Source organism: Podarcis filfolensis (assembly GCF_964270895.1).
Source record: "Podarcis filfolensis genome assembly, chromosome: 7".
In the NCBI taxonomy this organism is placed as follows: Eukaryota; Metazoa; Chordata; class Lepidosauria; order Squamata; family Lacertidae; genus Podarcis; species Podarcis filfolensis.
Genome location: NC_139603.1, coordinates 75,480,178 through 75,507,384, shown reverse-complemented (window position 1 = coordinate 75,507,384; position 27,207 = coordinate 75,480,178). Strand labels below are relative to the sequence as shown.

The 27,207-nt window shown below is 44.6% G+C and overlaps 1 protein-coding gene across 6 annotated transcripts in view; it reads left to right on the top strand.

Moving 5' to 3' along the window:
* The window catches only part of SAMD12 (sterile alpha motif domain containing 12), a 203,911-nt gene that overhangs the window by 9,220 nt on the left and 167,484 nt on the right, over positions 1-27,207 (top strand). For all 6 annotated transcript variants that reach the window (XR_014549977.1, XR_014549978.1, XM_083622373.1 and 3 more), the window contains exon 2: positions 6,463-6,641. Coding sequence is in view for 4 of the 6 variants with exons in the window: in XM_083622373.1 (XP_083478499.1) it covers positions 6,463-6,641 (179 nt within the window). In the remaining 2 variants the exon portion in view is untranslated. The remainder of the gene's footprint in view (positions 1-6,462; positions 6,642-27,207) is intronic.

The following is a 27,207-nucleotide window of genomic DNA, read 5'->3' as shown; positions in this document are numbered from 1 at the left end:
TTATAGGAGCAACATTGTCTTGACTTAGTGTGGTGTAAGGTGTTTGCGTTTCTTATTTTACATTCTAACAAGGATAATTTGGGAGGCGGTTAAGAAGAAGTATACAGGCCGTCTTTAAATATGAGCCCATTGAGACAGCTGCCAAGGAAACTCTATTTATAGAGCTTGGAGTTTAAACAGTGTTCCTTTAACTGCTTCCTTCCTTCCAGTCAAAGTGAAAGAAATAGGTCAGAACCAATAGCAGAAAGCTTTTTTTAAAAAAATCGTTGTTAAAATGTTTGCAATTATATTTTCTCTGCTGCATAGCGGAAGGTTTGCGGTGATAAACAAATTTGGATAAGCACGTTCTCAAGGAAACTGTGAAACAGTATTTGTATACCTGCCTGTGGATCTAAACTAGATATAGGGCAGTTTGGAATAATAATAAATAATCAAATTATCTGTAGGGTATCTAGTGAAAGTAACTCCATGGAGTCTTGTTATCATCTTGTCAGTTCTGAATTATTGCAGGCAGGAAGTTCAGGGTCTTGGAGATACCAGTCTCAGTGGAATGAAGCTCAACTACAATGGCAGAGCTTGCAGGAGATAAAACTGCAAGTAATAATAATAATTTTGTATCCCACCCTCCCCGGCCAAACAACAGGTAAAAAACAGGTAAAAATAGCACAGTGTACATAAAATCGCACAGTCAATTAATTAAAATACATTCTAGAATCAATTCAGAATCAAATTAATGGCAACCATCGGATTAGAGTTCTATGAAGATTACAGAAGGAAAAGGGGGGTTAGACTGTGCCTTGGCCAAAGGCCTGGTGGAACAGCTCCATCTTGCAGGCCCTGCAGAAAGATGTCAAATCCCACAGGGCCCTAGACTCTTGTGACAGAGCGTCCCACCAGATCAGGGCCACGGCTGAAAAAGCCCTAGCTCTGGTTGAGGCCAGTCTAACCTCCCTGTGGCCCGGGCTCCAAGATGTTTTTATTTAAAGACCACTCTTTCCTCATGTTCCGTCTTGCCTCTGAGTTGGCAAGTGGGGTAAGAGCAGATTTGGCTCTTAGGCTTCCAGTTGCTGATCTTCTGATCTAGGGGGTTCTTGGCTCTGGTGGACAAGCAAGAAAAGGGGACACAGAATTCTTCTCACGCTTGTAGGCAGAGAGATTATGGGGAAAGATGGAGTCTGTTGCATCTTCATTTTTCCAGTGCCAGCAGAAGAAAGCGGGGGAAGAATTCTTCAAAAATATTGGACACACATACAGTTTGCTCTACAATAGTTTTAAATTGAATTATTTGGATTAGGGTTGATTTAGCCCTATTGATTTCAATAGGAGTAATCCGCTTAAATGCAAGTATTTCAGCTCCACTTTGGATCAGGCGGCCCCAAATCTGGCTAACATTGATTTAAAACCTGAGTAGTTTTCCACTGAATAGTCCCCCCTAACCCTCCCAGACTTTCAATTATATATCTAGGATATAACTGGAAGGATCATTTGTATCAATTCTTCTTTTATTAGGGATGTGACAAACACCCCGGCTCGATTTAAATTACTGTATAACCTTCGTCCCTCTGGGGAAATTGCGAATTGCTTGGCTAGTGACTTTTGGAAATGCAGGAGTTTAATGTCACCTGCGGCTGTTGCAGATCCATCTGCCCCCTGCTTGACTGACCAATTAGCTTGGTTTGGAAATCTCTATTTTTGGTTGTCCTCCGAGGTCACAGCGCGCACCCCGGAGGCCTGCAGAGGATGCCTTCGTAGGCTTTTCTCTCAGGCAGGGAATCCTCCAGGGGTGTCCGCGTGTGGCTTAAGGCTGGCTATCTGCTATAAAAGAATATTAAACCAATTCCACATATTGGGAGGCTTCGTTTGGAGGAGGGTAACGACAGCCAGGCACATTCAAGTATACAGAGGTACCCCGGGTTGAGTACTTAATTCGTTCCGAAGGTCCGTTCTTAACCTGAAACTGTTCTTAACCTGAGGTACCACTTTAGCTAATGAGGCCTCCTGCTGCTGCTGTGCCGTCAGAGCCCGGTTTCTGTTCTTATCCTGAAGCAAAGTTCTTAACCCGAGGTACTATTTCTGGGTTAGCGGAGTCTGTAACCTGAAGCGTCTGTAACCTGAAGCGTATGTAACCCGAGGTACCACTGTATACACTTGGAATGATAGGAAGGAAGCAGCAGTGGGCATGTTCCAAAATACCCCCTACAATCTAGGGAGGCTGCCCCTGCGTTCTGGTGCCTGTCTATGCTAAAACATTGCTTCTGTTTTGCAATGTAGGGACTCCTTGAGGGGATATCCTTTTACTCTTTTTTTTTTGTGAGTGTGCACGTAGCAGGTGGGAAAACCTCAGGCCCACGGGGCCAATTGCACTCCCCAGGCCTCTCTGCTTAGTCCTTGGGACTCTACCGACCCAGTACGTTTCCGAGCACAATTCAAAGTGTTGGCGCTGTCCTTTAAAGCCTTAAACGGCCTTGGTCCAGTATACCTGAAGGAGCGTCTCCACCCCCATCGTTCAGCCCGGACACTGAGGTACGGCACCGAGGGTCTTCTGGTGGTTCCCTCACTGCGAGAAATCAAGTTACAGGGAACCAGGCAGAGGGCCTTCTCGGTAGTGGCGCCTGCCCTGTGGAACGCCCTCTCAGCAGATGTCAAGGCAATGAACAACTATTTTACTTTTAAAAGACAACTGAAGGTGGCCCTGTTTAGGGAGGTTTTTAATGTCTGATGCCATATTGTTTTTAATATTTGGCTGGAAGCTGCCCAGAGTGGCTGGGGAAACGCAGCCAGATGGGTGGGGTATAAATAATGAATTATTATTATTATTATAAATATACGTCCTCTCTCTTCCAAGGTCAGATCCTTCACCGACTCTTCTCCACCTCAGCGGCGGAGCAAGCTGATCGGTCTGAAATAACAACATCCTAGAGATTCCGGGTGATTTGAACCCTGATCTCCCAGTTCTTAGTCCAACCCTCTAAGGCAGGGGTCTGCAAGGTTTACTTCGCCTGGGCCGGTTCACTCCAGCAGAGATCTCTCCATGGGCCAAATTGTGCCCAGGGGTGGGGCGAGCTGGGGCAGGACGCTCTATGGGGCCTCCAAGGAGTCTGCCTGCCTCCTCCCACTCAGCCGCCCTACAGCTGAGGGGGAGGTGGCAGGTAGACCGTTTGGGGCTGCCTGGAGCCTGCCGGCGCCCAAGCCACCACGTCACTCCTAGGAGAGACGCGTGGCTCGGGCGCGCTGCAGGCCCCACGGTGAGTGCCGCCTGCCATTTTGTCACCCCCCTCAGTGGTGACACCTGGGACAGCCCACCTCCACCCCCCTTCCTTCGCCCCTGCTCCACCCCATCCTCAAATTCTTTTGCCTGGCTGGAATGTGGGTGAGGTCTTTTTATATATATATATTTGTCAAAGATTTCACTCAAGGATTTTCAACCTTTAGTCATTTATAGGAGTCTTTAGAATATATCTCACAAATGTTACATTGGATAATGTGGACTGATTTGAATTCCAAACAATTTTAACTCGGTGCAGAAGCTGTTCTCCGCCCCGCCCCCCACCATGTAATTGTTTAAGAAACCGAGAACTGTCATTTGAAAAAGGCTTAGTGTACGGAACTGGATAAATAAATTTGGCTAATAGAATAATCCTACGAAAGTGCAGGCTGAGAGTGCAGCTCATTTGACTCTGTGCAGGCTTTAAAAGAGCTCTTTCCTGGTTAATCCATTCTGCTATAGAGTGCCATTGCTATGTAAGCTTTTCTTCCCCCTTGTTACCCTGAATAAAGAAGTTAGATGTATCATAACTTTTCAATTTGTAGACTATGAATAACATTACTCAGATTGTACAGAAGAAATCCTCCTGCTAGATCCGTCGTTGTCTAATGACACCACATCTAATTGGCTTATGTCAAGAAATACATGCGTTCACAATACATGCTGTAAATCCTGTAAATGTCTAAAGGATGAAGAAACAGGGTTAAGGCAGAGCAACAGCAAATGCTTTAGGGGTCTCACATGTCATATTCAACAAGTGTACAATCTGTGCAATACAACTAGTTGAACAGGACACCTGCACAGCCATTCGTCTGTAACATTAGACTGCATGGTCCACAGTGGTACCTCGGGTTACAGACGCTTCAGGTTACAGGCGCTTCAGGTTACAGACTCCGCTACCCCTCCGCTAACCCTCGGGTTAAGAACTTTGCTTCAGGTTGAGAACAGAAATCGCACAACGGCAGCACAGCAGCTGCGGGAGGCCCCATTAGCTAAAGTGGTACCTCAGGTTAAGAACAGTTTCAGGTTAAGAACGGACCTCCGGAACAAATTAAGTTCTTAACCCAAGGTACCACTGTACTCAGTAGGAGTCCAGTCTTTCACACAAATGCAAGTACATGTGTAGAGTCAGCTTGTGTTCAGTGTAAAGTGTGAACTGTCTTGTTCTCCTTCACAACAAGTTGCATAGTCTTGTCAGCATACAACTCCTGTGCTCAGAGATCTGCACTGGTTGCTGATCTGCTCTTGGGCCAAGTTCAAGATACAGTGCCACCTTGGTTCTCAGACTTAATCCGTTCCGGAAGCCGGTTCCAAAACCAAATTGTTCCAAAACCAAGGTGTAAAGGTAAAGGTACCCCTGCCCGTACGGGCCAGTCGTGTCCGACTCTAGGGTTGTGCGCTCATCTCACTTAAGAGGCCGGGAGACAGCGCTGTCCGGAGACACTTCCGGGTCACGTGGCCAGGGTGACGGAGCTGCTCTGCTGAGCCAGCACCAGCGCAGCACACGGAAACGCCGTTTACCTTCCTGCTATAAAGCGGTACCTATTTATCTACTTGCACTTAGGGGTGCTTTTGAACTGCTAGGTGGGCAGGAGCAGGGACCGAAAGACGGGAGCTCACCCCATCGCAGAGATTTGAACCGCCGACCATACGATTGGCAAGTCCTAGGCACTGAGGTTTTACCCACAGCGCCACCTGCGGCCCACCAAGGTGTGCTTTCTCATTTGGAGGTCTTTAAGCAGAGGCTTGACAACCATATGTCAGGAGTGCTCTGATGGTGTTTCCTGCTTGGCAGGGGGTTGGACTCGATGGCCCTTGTGGTCTCTTCCAACTCTATGATTCTATGATTCTATGATTCTATGATAAAAAGTAATGCAAAATGGATTAATCTATTCCAGACTTGTAAAGACAACCCCAAAACAGCAATTTAACATGAATTTTACTATCTAACGAGACCATTGATCCATAAAATGAAAGAATAAACAATGTACTGCTGTCACACAGTCAATCAATCAATCAATCAATCAATCAATCGCTAAACTGGGTTCCATACAGTCACAAAAACAAAACAAAGAAGCCGCAAAAACAAAAATGCAAAATAAATAGCAAAAACAGACAGACCTCAGCGTAACGCTCAAAATGGAAGTGCGGCATTCAAAGCGGAGCATATACGGCTTCCAAGAAAAGTTCGCAAACCAAAACACTTCCGGGTTTGCAGTGTTTGGGTTCCAAGTTGTTTGAGTACCAAGGCGTTTGAGAACCAAGGTACCACTGTATTGCTATTAGTATAAGGTAAAGGTAAAGGGACCCCTGACCATTAGGTCCAGTCGACGCCGACTCTGGGGTTGCAGCATTCATCTCACCTTATTGGCCGAGGGAGCCGGTGTACAGCTTCCGAGTCATGTGGCCAGCATGACTAAGCCGCTTCTGGCGTACCAGAGCAGCGCACGGAAACGCCGTTTACCTTCCTGCCGGAGCAGGAAGTACCTATCTACTTGCACTTTGACATGCTTTTGAACTGCTAGGTTGGCAGGAGCAGGGACCGAGCAACGGGAGCTCACCCCATTTCAGGGATTTGAACCGCTGACCTTCCGATCAGCAAGTCCTAGGCTCTGTGGTTTAACCTACAGCGCCACCCGCATCCCGCTATTAGTATACAAAGCCCTTAACAACTCGAGATCAGTTTACCCCTTATGTGCCCACTTGTCTGCTTCGATCAGTGGAATTGGCCACATATGATACCTGCTCCACATTTGTAAGAACTCAGTTGTTTTGTGTGTCAGCTCCTAAACTTTGGGACTCCCTGCCTATTGATATCAAGCAGTTGCCTTCACTGTATTTTTTGGGTGCCTGCTATAAAGCATTTCTTGTTTAAGACAAGCCTACCCACATGCTTAGAAAGCTGCGATGAGTTTTGATCTGTTGTAGTCTATTGTTGTTTTAACTTCCTGTATGTTTCAAATTATTGCTGTAAACTTTTATTTTGATGCTTGTATTATTTTATCTTTTTGTGAACCTCTTTGAGGGTTCTTCTACAGTTGTGTATTCTTTTTATGAAATAAATCAATAGCCTACATCTCATAGATTAAAAAGATGCATGCCCTGGCTTTCGTTTCCTCATGTGATGCTAGAGTGGTTGAAAACCTTTCATGTTGTCCTTTCCTACACTCCAGACTCATTGCAATTCCTTCTTCCAGCTATCCATTGCAGTCTAAATCCAAATGGTATCGATCTCTCTGTCCACACGGAAGGAATTAACCTGCAACTTGAAGGCGAGAGAGTGGACTCTTCTTCCCATAAGAAGGAGAGCTCTTCCAAGTTGCTCGAGTCCAAAGGGACGCCCAAGAGACAGCACGGGGAGCCAGAATCATCTAAGGTAGGCATAGCAAAATCACACATTTATATTCAGAAGGAGGGTCTGTACTAAGTGGTAAGTGGACGTACCTCTATGCAGAATGTTTCAAGTCTTTTTTCTTTCTTTGGCGATCACTTGTAGCTGAGTAAATTTGTCTTCCATAAACACAGTTTTAACAATGAGTCCGTAAGTGACTCTGGAGGCCAATTCTGGATCCACACGTCCTTCCACAGTTGGGACATAGGTTTCCAGGCAGGAGTTGATCACGGTGTAGATTTGCCAAGTGTGCCTTCCTCCTAGCACGTTTCTCCCTTTCGTCCTGAGTTCGAGTGTCTTCAAAGCCCATGACACCTTTGGTAAAGGCTGTTCTCCAATTGGAGCGCTCACAGGCCAGTGTTTCCCAGTTGTCGGTGTTTCTACTACATCTTTTAAAATTTGCCCTGAGAGAGTCTTTAAACCTCTTCTTCTGACCACCAGCATTATGCTTTCCATTTTTAAGTTTGGAATAGAGTAGTTGCTTTGGAAGACGATCATCAGGCATCCGCACAACATGACCAGTCCAGCAAAGTTGATGTTGAAGAATCATTGCTTTGACACTGGTGATCTTTGCTTCTTCCAGTACACTGGCATTAATTCGCCTGTCTTTCCAAGCAATGTGTAAAAATGTTCGGAGACAACGTTGATGGAATCTTTTACTAGCAAAAAGGGTCTTGGAGAGCCAAGCTGTCTGGGAAAAGGTGCTGAGATGCACCACTGCTCAGTGGCAGAACATTGGCTTTGTGTGCAGAAGGTCCCGGGTTCAAACCTTGTCATCTCCAGCTAAAAAGATCAGCTGGCAGGTGGTGCAAAAAACATCTAAGACTTCGGAGAATTGGATCATGCCATTCAATGGCCGACTAGATGGACAATCTCACCTGGTGCAAATAGCAGCTTACTATGTTCCTGAAGGTGCTGAAAGCTGTACTGTATTTCTTTTCCTTTCTTTGGTTTAAGTTTGCTTTTGGAGGTGCAGAGAGTTAATGTCCATAGAAAGCAAAGCAACTGCAACGGAACCTTTCCTTCTTTTTATCGGAATGATCCAGAGTGAGATCAGTCCTGCTGGGACACAGCCAGTCTCAAAACATATTTGATGCTGGCCAGCTAACAAATGAGCAATCAATAGGCTAATTCAAATGGGTTTTTCACAATTAGGGTGCATCTTCCAGACCAGTAGGTTTTCACATGATCCGCTACAGAGAATAGATTGCATTTCCCCTTTCTCCTTCAGATTTTCCATCACTGAAACCTGGTTTCTTTAACTGGGGGTCTCTCTTTATTTAAAGTCTTATGATAAAAACAGTACAGTATACCCCCAATAGAGAGTCAGTCCCAAGTATATACAGTTGTTCCTGATGTTTGATGACATGCTTATGGTCATTTCAGTACTAAAAATTCTGTGTGGAAGTTAGATTCTTCCTCTTAATCCCAAAGAGTCCCCCCCCCCCCATCATTGTAGAGTGAATTGTGGCATTATTGAGTTTCTTTCGCGTTGACCATGAGAGATAGAATTACATTTCCCCTTTAAAAAGCAAGTGCATTACTATTATAATATCTGAGCCAGGGACAAACTTCCAGTACTCAACAAAAAAGTAGGAAAAAACTTTTTTTAAAATAGTAGTTGAGATCTGATGTTCTCTTTGTTGACAAGCTGCTCAAATGTGCATCCTGCACATTTAAGAGAAGAAAGAAAACTGTCTGTAACGTTGTTTGTTACGTGTTTTGAGGCCTTTTTAATGTCTCCCCTGCCATATAATTAGTTACCAAAAAAGAAGACATCGAATAACATTAAGGAAATGACTGTTGCAGCTAACACAAAGGCAGGGAATTGTATGTCCATTATGGTGGGGCCAAATTAATCACTGAGCTAGCTGACTGAATACCCTGGTTCATTTCTCAGGTAGAACAGCAAGTCCAAGGCAATGAAACACCCACATATTTGCATGAGGATTCGATAAGCTTCCCGTAATTTTTAAGGGTTTTAATCGGGCTGCTGTTATGCTGCTGCTGCTGCTGCTCTGTTTTGTCATTTTTATGGTTTTCCTGGACTGACCACAGCTTCAGTGATAAATTGCTGGTTGCTGTTGTCAGTAGATTATGTGTTTTTCAGGGAGTTTGCTTTTTAATTATGCTGTTTTATATCTTGTTTACATGTTGTTGTGAGGTACATTGCAAGAAAGGTTTTTCTAAAAGGCAAGAGCCATTGAACAAATGAATAAAAGCTTGTAGCTCAGATTGGGATTCCTCACGCATATGGACCAGATTTAGCCCACTTTCTCTCTCGCTCTCTGTTTGCAGTGTCCTGGTGGCACCAGCTATTTTGGCTTTTTGACCTGGCAGTATTGCTAAGGGCAGGATCTGGTTCAATGTATTTTCTTGATAAAAAAATCTGAAAGCAGGGCAATGAATCTTCTGCACCAATTTTTGTCTCTCCAAATTTTGCAACCTGTGTAGATCCTGTTTCTGCTCTTCATGGGGAAGGGCAGGTCAGTGGCGTAGCGTGGGGGTGCAGGGGGGGGGGCGGCTGCACCGGGCACAACATCTGGGGGTTAGGATTAGGGGGCGCAAATCCACGGTTAGGGGGCGCAAATCCACGGGTTAGGGGGCGCAAATTACTTGCCTTGCCCCGGGTGCTGACAACCCACGCTACGCCACTGGGGCAGGTAGCTAAAGTTGGCCCCTAAACCTTCCCTGCTGACCTCTGGAAATCTTCCTCTTCCTCTCTGATTCTGAAATCCCTGTCCCCAACATCGCCTGTCTGGTTTCATGCCGAAATTCACAGCCTTAAGGGCTTAGGATGCTGAACTGATGACTTTGCCTTGGTCCGGGAAGGGAACATCCCACACGCCAAAACAGATGCACCATTGGTGTGTATGCAGATGTGTATCTGGATAAGTATCCTTACTGTATAGTTGTAAGCCTCTTAGAAGCCATTCTGCCATATTTGTGGTATATGAATGAATGAATGAATGAATGAATGAATGAAATGTTTTTCTGGGCTTTACTTAACTTGCTGGGTGCATCTTTTGATGGAGAAAAAGATGTATGGTCTTCCCAGGAGGACATTAACTGATCCACGTGTCTAGTGGTGTGCGCCGTTCAAGTTGGATCTGAGCTAGATCTTCCTGTCTTCTCAGTGAAGAGCGTGAGCATTCGTCGTCCTGCTTCTTTTGAGTGTCCTTTAACAGAATTATAAGCTTCCATCATAAGTCCCCTCAGCCACGTCTTCTAATGTGTTTGTGGCATAGATATATATGGTGGTTGGAACCCATCTGTTTCAGGAAACAAAGGAAGAGAGTGACTTTGGGTGTGAGACTTTGGGTTAGAAGGTTGCAGCGACTACTGTGGCTATGGAGACCGATGCAGAAGAGACTTGTTTTGTTGCAGCTGGAGCAGATGAAGATGTTCGGTTGTGCTGCTGCAGGTGTACCATAGCATTTATTCTCTCTGCACTCGTCCCGGCGGTCATTTCTCCTCTGTTCACTGCTATGGATACATCTTTCTCTCCCTTTGACCAAAATGGTCAAAGGCCTGGAAACGATGCCTTATGAGGAACGGCTAAGGGAGCTGGGCATGTTTAGCCTGGAGAAGAGGAGGTTAAGGGGTGATATGATAGCCATGTTCAAATATATAAAAGGATGTCACATAGAGGAGGGAGAAAGGTTGTTTTCTGCTGCTCCAGAGAAGCGGACACGGAGCAATGGATCCAAACTACAAGAAAGAAGATTCCACCTAAACATTAGGAAGAACTTCCTGACAGTAAGAGCTGTTCGACAGTGGAATTTGCTGCCAAGGCGTGTGGTGGAGTCTCCTTCTTTGGAGGTCTTTAAGCAGAGGCTTGACAACCATATGTCAGGAGTGCTCTGATGGTGTTTCCTGCTTGGCAGGGGATTGGACTCGTTGGCCCTTGTGGTCTCTTCCAACTCTATGATTCTATGATTCATACACAGACACAAGCAGTATTAAGACTGCATTCCTAAACCCAATGGAAAATCTGCACAAGGACAGTTAATACAGTGATACCTCGGGTTACAGATGCTTCAGGTTACAGACGCTTCAGGTTACAGACTCTGCTAACCCAGAAATAGTACCTCAGGTTAAGAACTTTGCTTCAGGATGAGAACAGAAATCGCGCAGTGGCGGCAGTGGGAGGCCCCATTAGCTAAAGTGGTACCTCAGGTTAAGAACAGTTTCAGGTTAAGAACGGACCTCCAGAACGAATTAAGTTCTTAACCCGAGGTACCACTGTGTGAGAATATGACGTTCTATCAGTAGCAGAGTTAAGCCATAAGATCAGGATGGTGTTGGACAATTTTGTCCAGCCATTATGTCGAACAATCCTTCCTTCTCCTTTTCGTTCCTCGTCTTTCTTTTCACAATATTTTTTCCCCATTGAGCGTATGGTGAGAGAACAATAGGGGCATGGGATAAGCACTGTGGGATGGTGGCTCTCCATGCCATGTGTGTGTGTTTGTGTTGCGTTTTCTAATCAAAACCAGCTTTTTGAAAAAAAAAACCACGACAACAAAAATCTAGCCTCATGAGAGCTGGAAACTTGTTCTTGTTAAAATGAGGTCTGAGCTGCTCAAGGTGCTGGAGATTGCCTTAGCGGATCGATCTGCAAACAGGCCGCCTTCACGCCGCTCTGGTTAAAGTCTTTCAGCAGCTCCTCTTACTCAAAGTATTCAGTAGGGAATCCAAATAATAGGTACTGACTCTCTGTGTACAGCTGCCACTTCAAAGGCCTCCAAAGGTTCCAGCAACTTTTGAGCTTGTTGTGGTGTGGAATTCTGATGCTGCCACAAACATCAGTCAGTTTCAAGGCAGCCTGCCTCCCTTGTGACCCATTTTCTGGTGGCTTTGTTTTATTTATTTCTCTCTTCTTTTTTGAAGCAACAGCAATTAGCTCTTTGTATTTAGCGTCCCCATTTGGAACACTCCACTTTTCCCTTTTGACGCTCAGCGTGTAATCGGCAGCTCCTAATAGCAGTTTGTCGCCGTGCTTTCAATTTGTCTAAATTGCAGCGTTGTGACTGTTTGATAGGAGCGGGCTTCAGACGGAGGGCGATTTGGATCAGGGGCGGCAATGGTGCTACTCGCAGAAAAAAGTTGCGCTGACGGTTTTAGCTGCTGCCCTCTGGCTCCTAGCTTGGACTGTTCTGCCCAGATAATTAGCATTATTTGTATGATTGCGTTGGGTGGCAAGGCACAGATGGCGGGCTGCTACTGCATTATCTCCTGTAGTGACGCATCAGTCGTGTTTTTAGGTCAGCTTAATGCCACCGTCATCTCTGCCATTGAGTAGGGAGAAGGGAGCACACAATGAGTCCGGTTTTTGAACCAGGAAGGGCGGGGTATAAATAAAAAAATATTATTATTATTAATATATGCACACACCCTAGGACCAGGGATCTTGAAAGCTGGCGCGGCAGCGAGGACTCATAATCAGGCAGATTATGAGAGCCAGTGTGGTCTAGCGGTTAGAGCAAGCTTCCTCACACTCGGCCCTCCAGATGTTTTGGGCCTACAACTCCCATGATCCCTAGCTAGCAGGGCCAGTGGTCAGGGATGATGGGAATTGTAGTCTCAAAACATCTGGAGCGCCGAATTTGAGGAAGCCTGGGTTAGAGTGCCAACCTAGGATCCGTGAGACCAAGGTTCAAATCCCCATACAACCATGAAGCTCACTGGGCCAGTTGCTGTTTCTCAGCCTAACCTACCTCACAGTGTTGTTGAGGGGATAAGGAAGGGGGGAAACCATGCACTCCACCTTGAGCTCCTTGGAGTTGAAAAGTGGGATATAAATTCAGTAAATAAATAAATTTGTGGGGGCAATGCATAAGGCAGGGCAGATGGAGAGGGAGGAACCAACTCTTTATTGTCAAAAGTACCCTTAAAAGTACTAGTGCCTGCCACAGGGGAAGAAATGGAGGCATTGAGAGATTTTACCTTCTTGGGCTCCATGATCACTGCAGATGGTGACAGCAGCCACGAAATTAAAAGATGCCTGCTTCTTGGGAGAAAGGCAATAACAAACCTAGACAGCATCTTAAAAAGCAGAGACATCACCTTGCCAACAAAGGTCCGTATACTTAAAGCTATGGTTTTCACAGTAGTGGTGTATGGAAGTGAGAGCTGGTCCATAAAGAAGGCTGATCGCCAAATAATTGATGCTTTTGAATTATGGTGCTGGAGGAGACTCTTGAGAGTCCCATGGACTGCAAGAAGATCAAACCTATCCATTCTGAAGGAAATCAGCCCTGAGTGCTCACTGGAAGGACAGATCCTGAAGCTGAGGCTCCAATGCTTTGGCCACCTCATGAGAAGAGAAGACTCCCTGGAAAAGACCCTGATGTTGGGAAAGATGGAGGGCACAAGGAGAAGGGGACGACAGAGGATGAGATGGTTGGACAGTGTTCTTGAAGCTACCAGCATGAGTTTGACCAAACTATGGGAGGCAGTGGAAGACAGAAGTGCCTGGCGTGCTCTGGTCCATGGGGTCACGCAGAGTCGGACACAACTAAACGACTAAACAACAACAACAACAAACCTTAAAAGTTAGGGAAAGGCATGTCCATTAGTCCTACTTCTCTCATCTACTCCTAGGTGAGGCAGAGAGGCCCGACCCCCGATCTCAGCTTATGTATCTTCCCCACCTGAGCTGCGAGCAAGCAGGAGTGTGTCTGTGTGTTACCTTCTGCTCCTCCCACTTCACTCCTCTTCTGGTCCTGGGAGACAGTGGAGCAGGAGAGGTGGAGGCAGTAGGAGGAGTTGTAGAAGCCCTTGACGCTCCACCAGCCTGACATATCTCTCCCGCCTCCTGCACCCGTTTTTCACGCTCCCATCCTGGGCACAAAAGTGGCAGGCACCGGTTGGGGAACCGCCAAGGGAAGAAGGCTCAGAGCCCAGGGAGTGGTGGTGGGACAACGATGAGTGTGCAGAGGGAAAAAAGAGAGAATAGATTAGGAGGAGGAGGTGTCAGAAGCTGAAGAGATAACAGGGTTTAGTGAGCAGGAAGAGGCTGTGGCAGAGGGCAGTCCAGAATCAGAAGCAGAAGAGGAGGCTGGATAGGAGGAGGGCCCAGAGGCAGCGAGGAGGTAGGCTGGTCTCCCAGAACCAGAAAAGGTATGAAGAGGGCAGAGCAAAGACAGTCATGGTGACATTGTCTCAGATTGCTTGAGAAGGACCTGGGGGAGGAGAAGACTTAGGAAACTGTGGGGTAGTCCACATAACTGCCTCAGAGGGGCAAGATCTACTGGGATGAATTGCTGTGCTCACTAGGCCTGGACTCCTGAGTCGACTGTGTTTCCTTGAATAAAGAGTTAACTTCACTGAAATTGTGTAAATTATTGCCGACCTACTCAGTACTCCCGCTCTTGACACCTATTGAATTCAATAGGACTTAATTTATGCTTAGACATGTATGGGACTCTCTTGTAAAAGTGCAGTTAGACCAAATGTGGGCCAAGCATAGCAAAACTAACCAGCTTTATAACAGTTACAGGGGGAAAGATATAAATGTGATGAATTTTTTTGCAAATTGTTTGGCATTTTATCAATTTTTTACAGGATTGTTTATATTGTAACATACAATTTTGGGTGGTTTTTTAATGCTTTAGTTAATTACTGGGACCATAGGATATGTGTAATTTGTTTGTATATAATTAGGCTTTGTTTAAGTGACTTTTTGATTAGTCTCGTTCATAGGTGACGTTCTAATCTGATGACTTCTTCCTTCCTTGTATTCGAAAGAAATGGAAATGAAACACATAATGCTTTATGCAAGTGGAAGGAGCACATCTGAAAACTGCTACTTGCACATTATTCTTTTGATGTTTTATTGCACCATTGTGATTTGTGGAGCAACTCAAGTATTTCTTCTTTCTTCTTTCTTCTTTCTTTCTTTTTACAAAAAGCGATGTGCAGCTTTGCAATGGGTTTGCAGACCAGCCCCCAGGTATTTAATGACACAATTGCTCTGATAGTGGAAATGGTAGAAATGTGTTTTTTTGGGGGGGAGGGGGGAAAAGCACCCTAGTTCCTGATGAAAAGAAACTGAAATATATATAAAAATTAAAATGTATCAGAGAAGCAATCTAGTGGTTAAAGCAAGGTGTTCAACGCCTCGCTACTTGTGCTGCAGATACATTCACGAAGATTTCCAAGCTGTGTTTACAACAATAACTTCATTAATCTTTCCAGTTATTTCTCAGGAAATGTCTAATGCAAAATAGATTAGTGGCTCACAAGACAGCTCACGCGAGGATTTCAAAAACTGAAAATAAAAAAGAAAATGGAGGGAAGAGGCAGGGTGGGTGAGAAGGAGGGAGACACTCCTCATCGCTTTGCAAATGGGAACCATTTGTTTAGCCCTCGTCTCATGCTTTCCAGGGCTGTTTAATTTGCAACGGATTTACAGTGGTACCTCTGCATGCAAACAGGATCCGTTCTGGAGCCCCGTTCGCATCCTGAAGCAAACGCAACCCGGGTCTGCGTGTGCGCGGGTCACAATTCACCGCTTCTGCGCATGCGTGTGATGTCATTTTGAGCGTCTGCGCATGCACGAGCAGCAAAACCCGAAGTAACGCGTTCCATTACTTCCTGGTGGTCATGGAGTGCAACGCGAAAACGCTCAACCCGAAGCTACTTCAACCTGAGGTATGACTGTATTGCAATGATTTCTAATGGGGAACTTGAAAAAGGGTTCCCTGGCAACACCCAGGCTGTGAAAATTCCTGTCCCATGATCAGAGCTGTTCCAAGACGTTTTGGCACCTGAGGTGAATCACAAAATGGGAAGAAGGGAAGAAGGGGTGAGTGAAGGAAGAAGAGGGGAATAAAGATCTACATCCGGAATAAGGTGGGGCAGCTCCACCAGGTACGCCGGCTGAGACCCTGCCTGTCCGCAGACTGTGTTGTCAGAGTGGTGCATGCTCTGGTTATCTCCTGCTTAGACTACTGCAATGCGCTCTATGTGGGGCTACCTTTGAATGTGACTCTACACTACAACTAATCCAGAATGCGGCAGCTAGACTGGTGACCTGGAGTGGCCGCCAGGACCATATAACACCGGTCCTCAAGGATCTTTATTGGCTCCCAGTGCATTTCTAAGCACAATTCAAAGTGTTGGTGCTGACCTTTAACTCCCTAAACGTCCTCGGCCCTGTATACCTGAAGGAGCGTCTCCACCCCCATCGTCCAGCCCAGACACTGAGGTCCTCCTCCGAGGGTCTTCTGCTGGTTCCCTCACTGCGAGAAGCAAAGTTGCAGGGAACCAGACAGAGGGTCTTCTCGGTAGTGGTGCCCTCCCTGTGGAACACCCTCCCACTGGATGTCAAGGAGATAAATAGAAGACATCTGAAGGCAGCCCTGTATGAGGAAATTTTAAATGTTCGATACTTTATTATGTTTTATATATTCTGTAAGCTGCCCAGAGTGGCTGGGGAAGCCCAACCAGATAGGCGGGGTATAAATAATAAAACAACTTCTTCTTCTTCTTCTTCTTCTTCTTCTTCTTCTTCTTCTTCTTCTTCTTCTTCTTCGGAACCTGGGGGGGGGAGGGTGAGTGGATAAAAGCAACCTTACCCAACAGTTGAAGTAGGAATCAATGGCTGTTGGGCATGGGGTGGGGGGCCCTCTGTGAATCATGCTGGGTGGGTGCAGAGCCCAGGAGACCCCCAGAGGGCAGACCAGAAGCACCTCCTATTTAACTAGAGGCCATTGAGCATAGATTCTTTCATTCTCTAAGGCAGGGGTGTAATTGGTCTTTAGTCATGAGTGGGGAATCTGTGGCCTACCAGTTGTTGCTGGACTCCATCTCCCATCAGCCCTAAATAGCATAGCCAGTGGTCAAGGATGATGGGAGTTGTAGTCCAGCAACAGTTTAAAGGGCACTAGGTTCCCCATCCCTGCAACATAACCATGGACCATAGCTCGCCAGGCTCTCCTGTCTTCCACTGCCACCCCCCCCCCCCAGTTTGGTCAAACTCATATTAGTAGCTTCGAGTACACTGTCCAACCATCTCGTCCTCTGTCGTCCCCTTCTCCTTGTGCCCTCAATCTTTCCCAACATCAGGGTCTTTTCCAGGGAGTCTTCTCTTCTCATGAGGTGGCCAAAGTATTGGAGCCTCAGCTTCACAATCAGTCCTTCCAGTGAGCACTCAGGGCTGATTTCCTTCAGATGGATAGGTTTGGTCAAGGTTTGCATTTTTAATCCCCACGACGGGGTGAGCTCCCGTTGCTCGGTCCCTGCTCCTGCCAACCTAACAGTTCGAAAGCACGTCAAAGTGCAAGTAGATAAATAGGTACCGCTCCAACGGGAAGGTAAATGGCATTTCCGTGCGCTGCTCTGGTTTGCCAGAAGTGGCTCAGTCATGCTGGCCACATGACCCGGAAGCTGTCTGCGGACAAAATGCCGGCTCCCTCGGCCAATAAAGCGAGATGAGCACCGCAACCCCAGAGTCGTCCGCAACTGTACTTAAAGGTCAGGAGTCCCTTTACCTTTAAAAGCTTTGCAACTATGTTCTGAACCAACCAGTGTGGCGTAATGGTTAGAGTGTTGGACTAGGACCTGAGCCAGATAAGGCTCCAGAATAAGTCTGCTTAAATGATCCATTTGTTTACAAATGCATATTTGGCATGTTCACATGTCACGTATTCAGGCAAAACATCTCGGGTGTCCTTCAAAGAAACAAGGGGCAAAGCAGCTCTTAGAAAAAAGCATGCAAATAAAAAATAATTAAAGAACCATCTTAGTGAAACCAAGAAAAAAAAAAAGCAAGGCTAAGCTTTATGGAAATCATGGTATTTGACAGTTGGGTGTCTAATGCTTTTTCAATTGAGTTTGAATACTGAAAAATACTAAAACAATGTTTAGATGTCTGTATTCATTATTCACATGAGTTGAGTGATTGACAGCATTTGAGTATGCGAACTACAAATGTGAACTACTTTTAAGAGGCAAGTGGACTTGTCGCTTAATATTCAATCTCCAAAGCTTGAAAATAGTGATGTTCTATTCTTGCAACAGGAATTTGTACTAATGAGCACAAAGTGCATTTAAGCTGACGGTATGAAATGCCTTGTATTTATTTCTCCCCGCCTCGAAATGTATCTATTATCCCTGAATTGCAGAGCTGTCACCTTAATTCTGCTTCTCTTCTTTTCAGATTCCAGAGTATCCCATTGTCTTTTCATGTGTCTTGATTTCTGTGCTAAGCTACTGCTGAATTGATTGACTTATTAATGCTAATGCTAAAAATGATGAGGGAACAATCCTTTCACCAGGTATAAGGCATTGCGGCAGATTTTATTTGAGGTGCATCTTTTATCTAAAGTCAATGAACAGCATAGTTTGGTGCCTTTGCAGATTTTTAGAGGAAACTGAGCTCAACCGTAAATATTATTTCAGAGATGGCGTTTCAGATGTTGTTGAACTACATCTCCATCACTGACTATTGGCCATGCTGACAGGGTCTGATGAGAGTTCCCTGCCACACCAATGAGAATGTTGGCACATGAATGATATTTTCTACCTGTACTGTTGGAGGCGGTTTGCTTCTGAGTACCATTTGCTAGAAACTGTAGGAAGGAAGAGTGCTGTTGCACTCAAATCCTGCTTATGACCTACCAACAGGCATCCAGTTGGCCACTGTGAAGATGCTGGACTAGATGGGCCTTTGGTGTGATCCAGCAGGCTGTTCTGACATTCTTACATTTTTCATTCTGAGAATTTTGTCTTTAGAAATAGGAGATCTGAATAGGTTGGATACTTCTACTATGGAGCTAACCATGGTGCTGTTGCTCCAATTGATGGCCTTTAGACTGCTATTCTAGGATCATTTAACTCTTGTTTCGACTTGGGCCCTTTCCAAATAAAGAGTGCCACTCACTGTCAGTCATAATTTAAAGCCCCAGACTAGAAGATATATTTGCATTTTACTTTCCAATTGTCTGATTTTTGTGTGTGTAAATACTTGGCTATTGAAATTCATGCAGTCTCTTCATTTGAATTCATTTCAACAAGCCACATTGCTGCCACTGCTTGGTTGAAGCCAATGTTATCTCTAGAATGAAAAGAACTGCGAAGCCCTGGATTTGTTGGGTAACTTGGCTGTAGGGGCCTTGCTAGGACATCTGCCTGTCCATCTTTTCCTGCTCCCAACATCCCATCCCATCCCCATGTGGCCCAAAAGAATCCAGGGCAGAGCTATGGCTTGAGTCTCAGTTTCTGGGGACTTCTAGTAGAAGAGAGAGACTAGGTGGCTGATGGCATCATAATTAGATATTATTTTGCAGAAGTGGCCTCTGAAGATGCTGTGAATATACTCAAGTATATTACAAATTACCATTTTTAATGTGATCGATCATAAGCTGAATGAACGACTGAATGTTTGAATGGATGATCGCCATCAGTAGCCATCAATAGCTTTCAGCAGTAGGAGCAGAATTATCTCAGATAAACAGGACATTGCCTTTGAGAAACCAAGAGGTGAACTGCCTTCCTTGGGTGTTATGAATTAACAAGCCATGAATTGGCCGAGGCTGCATAGTCAGGTCTGGAGAGCCCTGTAATCATGATATCAGCTGGCCTGTCATGCAACTTCTGGAAGAGTAAATGGAGAAAGAGGTCTGGAGGACTGAACAACTAGACGCAGGAAAGTTGTAAGAGTTTTGGATGTAAGACTGCTTTGGGTGAAAACTCCTGCAACATCCCAAGGAACAGTCCATCATTGCCCTGCTCCAAACACTGGATTACAAGCCTGGTCTGCAGAGCATGTGTGAATGTTTTGTGTGGTTGACCAGATGAATTTATTTTTTTAATTGAAAACTGGTACCACTGCCTTGTTCACTGGTCATCAGCCCCTACTCAGTCTTGGTCTACATTCATGGCATTGAGATCCAATTGTGTTTTCCCACCAGCTGCTTATATAAAAAGTCTTTCCCTTTTTCTGTTGCCCCATGTGCCTCCAAAATCTGTCCTGGAAGGTTGGGGGGGGGGATGCTTTGAAGCAGATTTGGAGGCAGGGGGCTGCAGCGGGGAAAAGAAGAGGGGAAGTCTCATTGTAGGATCAGATGTTTGCTTGCATGATGTTGGTTATCATTTAGTTTGTATGTTTAAGAGATTTCTTTATATCCAAAGCAGTTCACAAAAATATGCAATAAAACACGATAGGAAAATTAGGATGGAGCAAGAGAAAACCGCCTTTTAAAAAATTGCAATAAAGGCAGGCACAGCTGACAAGAAACACATCAGCCAGCAATCGCCCGTTTAAAATCCTGGCTAAATGAAAAACGATAGATTGGTGCCAACCAAACCTGCTTGGGGAGGCATTATAATAACTAGGGCAGCACTGATAAGAAAGGTCTCTGCTCAGCTCCCACCCACATAACTTTTGGTGTGCTCATATGTACCTTTTGCTATCCTATATATTAATAGCTGCCATTTACTCTCTGGAGGGAAGTAAAACACTGGTTGTGGTGCACACTGGGTAACGCTGCAGAGCCTTGTAGCATGTTAATTGCATCCCTCCAAAGGGCAAGTGCTCTGAACACACAGGCTCCACCTGACGTAATAGCAGACACCTTTTTCATTTCTGCCTACCTTGGTGCCCACGAAAGGTACAAACCATTCCCATGTGTAAGTAGCCTTGAGTTATACTGCGGTTTAGAAGTGGAGCAGGCATTTCACCAGGACACACAGTTCCCTTACCAGACACCACAGACTCATGGGGCTTAAACCGTGCTCGTTAACAGTAGGAAGTTTATAGAAAGTTAATCGCAGAGAGAGCGCTAGTCCAACAGTTCTTAAAAGGCCTTGAATGCGGATTCAGCTGTCACGTGGGCAGCAAGGTCGATAAGACATTTGAAGGCCTAGTTAAAGAAAGATGCAAAATGTTTTCCCCCCAGTAAGTATTTCAGGAACAAATGCCTGATTAAAAGAAGCAACATCTGCATCCCGTGAAGATGTTCTATCGAGTATATTCAGGATTGTCTGTCATGGGTGTTGATTGCTAAATAATTAGAAAGCAATGAAAACTCAAGTCTGCTGTCCCTCAGAAGACTGTAGATACCTTTGATTGCCAACATGTAAACTTGGAAGCATTACAAGAGCTCTGCTGAATTAGATCAGGTGCCCAACTAGACTAGGATCCTGTTTCCCCCAGCTGCCAATCAGATACTTATTAGAAGGTCACAGGCACGGCATAAGGTCTGGAGTCCTCTCCTGTTGTTGTACCCAGCAACTGGAATGCAGTGGGATGTGTCTTCTCAACCTGGAACTTCAGACCTGCTGATGAATCTACCTTTCATGAATTTGTCTAATCCCCTTTAAAGCTGTTGACGTTCCCTAACATTATGGGGGTCAGATTTCTAAGAGAAAGGCTATTTTTTTTTACTTCTGCTGTTGCTTGATAAATAAGTTATTCATTATCTGGTTTGTTCTTTGTCTGTACCTGTTTCATTTCATACTAACCAAATTGTGTATGTAGTGAATTTTCCATGAAAAAGAACCCCTTGTTTGAAGCAGTAATCCCCAATTCTCCAGTTAATTTTTTGCAGTTGGCTAGCAAAATTGCATGTGTTTTGCTAGCCAAATCGCAGTAAAGGACTGTATGTGTGAGAAGCAGTAATGAGATTAATTTTGGTCAATTAGATGATCCTCTATAAGACTTAAACATCTGTATGTGCAGTGCTTTTTTAACAAATGCGTCTTCAAAGCCCTTTTTGTGATATTTGGCTATTAATCTACGCCCCATTTTCTGCAGTGCCTAACTTATTTCAGGCATTTCTTGGAACATGTGCATTTTTGAAGCGTGTGGAGAAAGCAGCCGCCAAATTGAGCTCCATGTGGAATAGCAGGTTGTTGTCGTTCTGTCTGCAGCGCTTGCATCTTGGCCATTGATTTGCAGAATTGAATCTGAAGTAATCCAATTAAGCGAGGAAAGAATTACATGACAAGCTTTGCCATCTAGATTTGCTTATCTCAAAAGAGAGTCTGAGGACTCCCGGTGATCAACGAAAGCAAGTGCAAAAGTGGTTGATTAATTTCCTTTTTGCTCTTATTGTCAATATACTGATGTAGAAAATCAAATTTTGTGTCCTTCAGAATCCAGCATGCCCATTCTCTCTCCAGTTTCCTTTTAACAGTACAGCAGCAGCAGTAACAGCAGCACCTCTGATTCAAGAAAGCAACCATAGCAATTTTCTCCAAAAGGGGCTTTGTGCATATTCTGTGCAAGCAGTGAAAAAGCAAATAGCTTAGCACTGGATACTGAATCCAGTATCCTTTAAAAAACCAGCTTCTGTATAGAAGTCATGACCAGGCCTTGATCTTCAAGCCAAACTACAGTGTGGACAAGGAGGAGCCAGAGAGTTGAACTAAATAAGCACCAGCAATGGACTCAATCCCTGAAACAGAGTTTGAACTTGACAGTCAGGATAGGGGTATCCAACCTGATGCTTTCCAGTTGGTGCTGCAACGAAGCCCATCATCCCTGGTCCTTGGCCACGTTGGCTGGGACTGATGGGAGTTGTAGTCCAACAACACCTGAAGGATCCCACATTGACTATCCCTGAGCTAGGGCTAAGGTAAGAGTTTAAATCAGGGGTCAGCAAACTTTTTCAGCAGGGGCCGGTCCACTGTCCCTTGGACCTTGTGGGGGGCCGGACTATATTTTGGGGGGGAAATAATGAATGAATTCCTGTGCCCCACAAATAACCCAGAGATGCATTTTAAATAAAAGCACACATTCTACTCATGTAAAAACACGCTGGTTCTCTGACCATCCGCAGGCCGGATTGAGAAGGCGATTGGGCCGGATCCGGCCCCCAGGCTTTAGTTTGCCTACCCATGGTTTAAATCAACTAACAGTGCGATGGGGAATGGAATCCAGATTGTGAGAGCAAGAAACCCTTCCCTCTCTTGTCATGGTCCCAACAGAATTCATTCTCTCTCTCTCTCTCTCTCTCTCTCACACACACACACACACACACATAATGGCTGCAGCTAGCTTTGGAAGGGAAGTTCTGATCCAGATCTCCAGCTGCTGCAGTTGCCATGTAAAGCTGTCCCTGTGGGGTTGCTGGGGAAACCCAGCCAGATGGGTGGGGTATAAATAATAAAAATATTATTTTTATTAACATTTAGTTTGGACCTTAGAGCTACAGGCCAAACTAGACATTCACTTAGATGTGTAAACTTGCAGCGACATGCCTTGTTTGCCCTCAAATAATTGCAGGTAAGGGGGAGTCTGATTCTTACTGGGGAACTTATGTCTTCACCACCCTGATTGCTCTCAAACACCCACCCCCCATGTACAACTAGAAATCTTATAAAAAGCTCCTAGCATGCCAAGGGTGGTGGGTACAGCCCGGTCTCTCTGTGTGTGATATATCTATTTCTATCATGGGGGGGGGTGAATAAATAAGCCTCCCCTCCCCACATGCTGCATTCCCAATAAAAATTGGGCTTCCCCACATCTGTAATGATTTAAGGGAAACGAGATAGCTTCATGCTATATGTTAACCCAGATATGACAAACTTGCGATTCTGCAGCTGTTGGACTCCAACTCCCATCATCCTTAATCATTGGTCAGGAAACATCTGGAGAGCCCCAGGTTTGCAAGCCCGTTATGGAGTGAACATCTAGGTGGCCCTGAAACATTGATGGAATGAGTACTTGGCTGCTAAATGAACTGTCCGTGGTCCTGATTGCTATATGTCCAGCAGTGCTTGCTCTACAGCAGCGGTTCTCAACCTGTGGGTCCCCGGATGTTGTTGGACTACAACTCCCATCATCCCTGAGCTCTGGCCTTGCTAGCTAGGGGTGATGGGAGTTGTAGTCCAACAACATCCGGAGACCCACAGGTTGAGAAAGGCTGCTCTACAGGTTCTGAAATGTACATTTTGCCTGAAGTTGTCCTGTATGTTACACTGCGCTCATCCTCCAGGATCTTGGTCACAGACTGGAGCATATTTTGAGAGAGCATGTTTGATGGTTTGTTACCTGTCGATCCCACTCTTTAGGGAGCTCACAGCAGCATGTAGGGTTTGTGCTTCCACTTTCTCTCTGCTCTCATTCAATCCCCACAACAGCTATGTGAGGAAGGCTGGGCAGAGAGATGGTAGCTGGCCCAGTGCCACCCAGTGAACTTCATGGTAGAGTTGGGATTTGAATCTGGGTTCCTGCCAAGTCTGACACTCTAGCCAATGCTGGCACTCTCACTGTGGAAAAATAGACTGTATTGACATACGGGGCGCTCTTGTGTGTGCTGGGAAAGGCCTAGCTGCTTTCCAGTCACCCCAGCTGAGAGGGACAAGGGCTTTGATGTTGTGCAAAATGTGTGATTGCATCTCCTTCCTCTGCAAGAAGACGAAAGCAGAGGAGGGCAGTGGCTCAGCAGAGAGGCATACTTGTGTTCCTTGCAAATATGCAAAAGGTCTTTCAAGCAGTTTTCAAGATGCAACTGCATTTTGAAGTTTGAGGTTTCATAGAGGCAGAAGCCAGAGTGTGCCATCAAATCGCATATCAATGTTATTTGCTCTCTTCTGCTGTGACATTTTTTTTATCTTTCATAGTGTCAGGACTGATAGAGGGCATTGGGGAATTAAAAAACACACAAATAACTTTACACATTTTGTGTAAAAACAAGTCTATGGAGTATATAGTCGGTGAAATGAGAGGGGTTGCTTAGAATTTAATGCGTGCCTCTGTTTCCATGGTAAATAGGTGTGTGTTTGTGAGTGAGAGATAGTCATTGTGTGTGTCTCTGTGTTAACAATGTGTGGTTTTGTGTGTGGTTCTGGTCTCATTCGCTACTGAAATGCAGTTCCAACCACCTTCCACTGCTGTCATGAAGTCCTCAGCCCAAATTTTTTCCCCACCCCAATTTATTGTCGCAAAGAACATTTTAAAACAGTGTCTGGTGGAATCTCTAAATCCAGATGAGAACTTTAGGCTTTTTGATGGTCCCGGGTGAGGCTTCAGTGCCATGCCTAGTTCCTTGCCTCTGGCAGAATATATTATGCAAAATAAGCAAACACGCACATTTGCATAATTTACACACGTAAAAGAATTCAGCTCGGTTTGATTTACCCTGGTGAATTCCCCCCCCCCCCCGCTTTCTTTTTCTTTTCAAAGCACAGAGTTATTTATAACAGCTTTTCTGCACTTCCCATTCATTCTCACATTCATTTGGGAGAAATCATAGCTACTGCCATTAGACTGTTGTTTTGCCATAGAGGAAATAAGGGGCACTTATTCCAAGTCCATCCTACACTTCTGGGATCTGAGACTTGTCACCTCTTGGGAAACGTAGGGTTTTGATAGGTTCCCAGGAGATGGGAGATTGCCTTAAACCGTATGAATTTCCATCGTAGTATGCTGTGGTCATGTTAAGAGGTAGTATTTGGGTTGGTATGCATGGTCCTGAGAGCATTCGAATCCTCTCATATGCAAACTTCATCTTGGCTTAGTCCAAAGTGCCGATTGTTAGCTTTAAGGCAATAATAGGAAACCTGTTGCCCTTCAAATGTTAATGGGCTGCACATTTCATCATTCATGACCATTGTTGATACAGGGACTGATGCAATCCAACAATATCTGGAGGCTTGATCCTGCAGATAGATAAACAGACAGATAGATAGATAGATAGATAGATAGATAGATAGATAGATATTTGAGAAAGTCTTTGGCCTGGCGGAAGTCTTTGGCCTGGTTCTCTGAGGTTTCTGGTAATAGTAGTAGTAGTAGTAATAATAATAATAATAATAATAATAATAATAATAATAATAATATTTATACCCTGCCTATCTGGCTGGGTTTCCCCAGCCACTCTGGGCGGCTCCCAACAGAATATTAAAAGCACAATAGAACACCAGACATTAAAAACTCCCCTAAATAGGGCTGCCTTCACATGTCTTCTAAAAGTTAGATAGTTGCTTCTTTTTCCTCTGCTCCTTGTGTTATGTTCTTGTGTTTTAGGTTGATTGCTTTTAAACTGTTGTCCTGTCATGCATTTTCTGTCACCGTGGAAAAGTGATATGCAGGTTTTTAAAAATAAATGAATGAATAAACAACACAAAGCGTAAATAAATATATATCAATAATATATATTGCAAATTGATTTTTTAAAAAAATACTTTCCTTGACACTTAACTTCCAAGTCACTTGGATTGCGTCAGGAACTCTGGCAAAAGTGTGTACCTGGTATCCTGATGCCTCCCAGTATTTACTGAATCCCCAGACTTTTGCCCCTTTCCCGTAGGATTTTATAAATTATCAAGGCAAAGCTGGTCTAGCAATCATTAGAAGCATTTAATTAAACTCTAAGGGAAAAGACTCCTAGCACCTGGTCTGCAGCAACAGATTGCATCTTAAGATTGGTAAGAATGAATCCAGGTGTGTGGTACCATGCACACAGATCTATGTAATCACCTGAGCTTTATGTCCCTTCCCTGTTTGATACCAGCAGCGCTTCTTTTCTTTCTGTGGATAGGTGCCATATGTTTCCTGAATTTGTACCTAAGAGGAGAAGGTTATATGCCAAGCATGTACTTTGATGCTGAAAGTATAGGGAGCTTTTCTCTCTCTCTTTGTTGTCACTAGTACAAATAACAACAACAACAACAACAACAACAACAACAACAACAACAATTTTTTATTTTTTCAAATGGTTTTTATTAATTTTCCATTTTCAACACAACACAAAATAACAAACAAATAACAAACATATATAAAAAATAAACAAACATACACTCAAAACTTTTTACAGTTAAAAATCCAAATTCATTCCATTTTAGGTGACTTCCTTCCTGACTGATTTTCATTAAATTTCATTTTAGCAATTTTCCAATATCAATAATTTATTATTTGTACCCCGCCCATCTGGCTGGGTTTCCCCAGCCACTCTGGGTGGCTTCCAACAAAGAACAAAAATACATCAAAATGTCACACATTAAAAACTTCCCTGAACAGGGCTGCCTTCAGATGTCTTCTAAATGTCAAGTAGTTGTTCTTCTCTTTGACATTTGGTGGGAGGGCGTTCCACAGGGCAGGCGCCACTACCAAGAAGGCCCTCTGCCTGGTTCCCTATAGCTTTGCTTCTCGCAGTGAGGGAACCGCCAGAAGGCCCTCAGCACTGGACCTCCGCGTCCAGGCAGAACGATGGGGGTGGAGACACTCCTTCAAGTCTAAATAACTTTCAGCATTCTAGGACTGAGATGTTGTGTTCATCGAAACACATTTATGGCACCCAACTGTTTTTTTTTAAATAATTTTTATTAACAGACCAATCAAATCACATAAATTCCAAATTACAAAGCCGAATTTTAAATTTTTTGTTGGGGGTACCCATATTTCAAGTTCCGAAAGGGATCCAATCATCTTGTTGTTGCTGCTGCTTTAATGTCCACAAATCTGTCCAAATAGTGTTCACAATTCTATCCAATCCTTTCTTGTTATTTTCCACATCTCTTCTTGTTATTTTCATATATTTTTCTTTTCTCTTTGTGACCTCTGATAGTCTCCACAAGCGGGTTGAAACAAATTGTA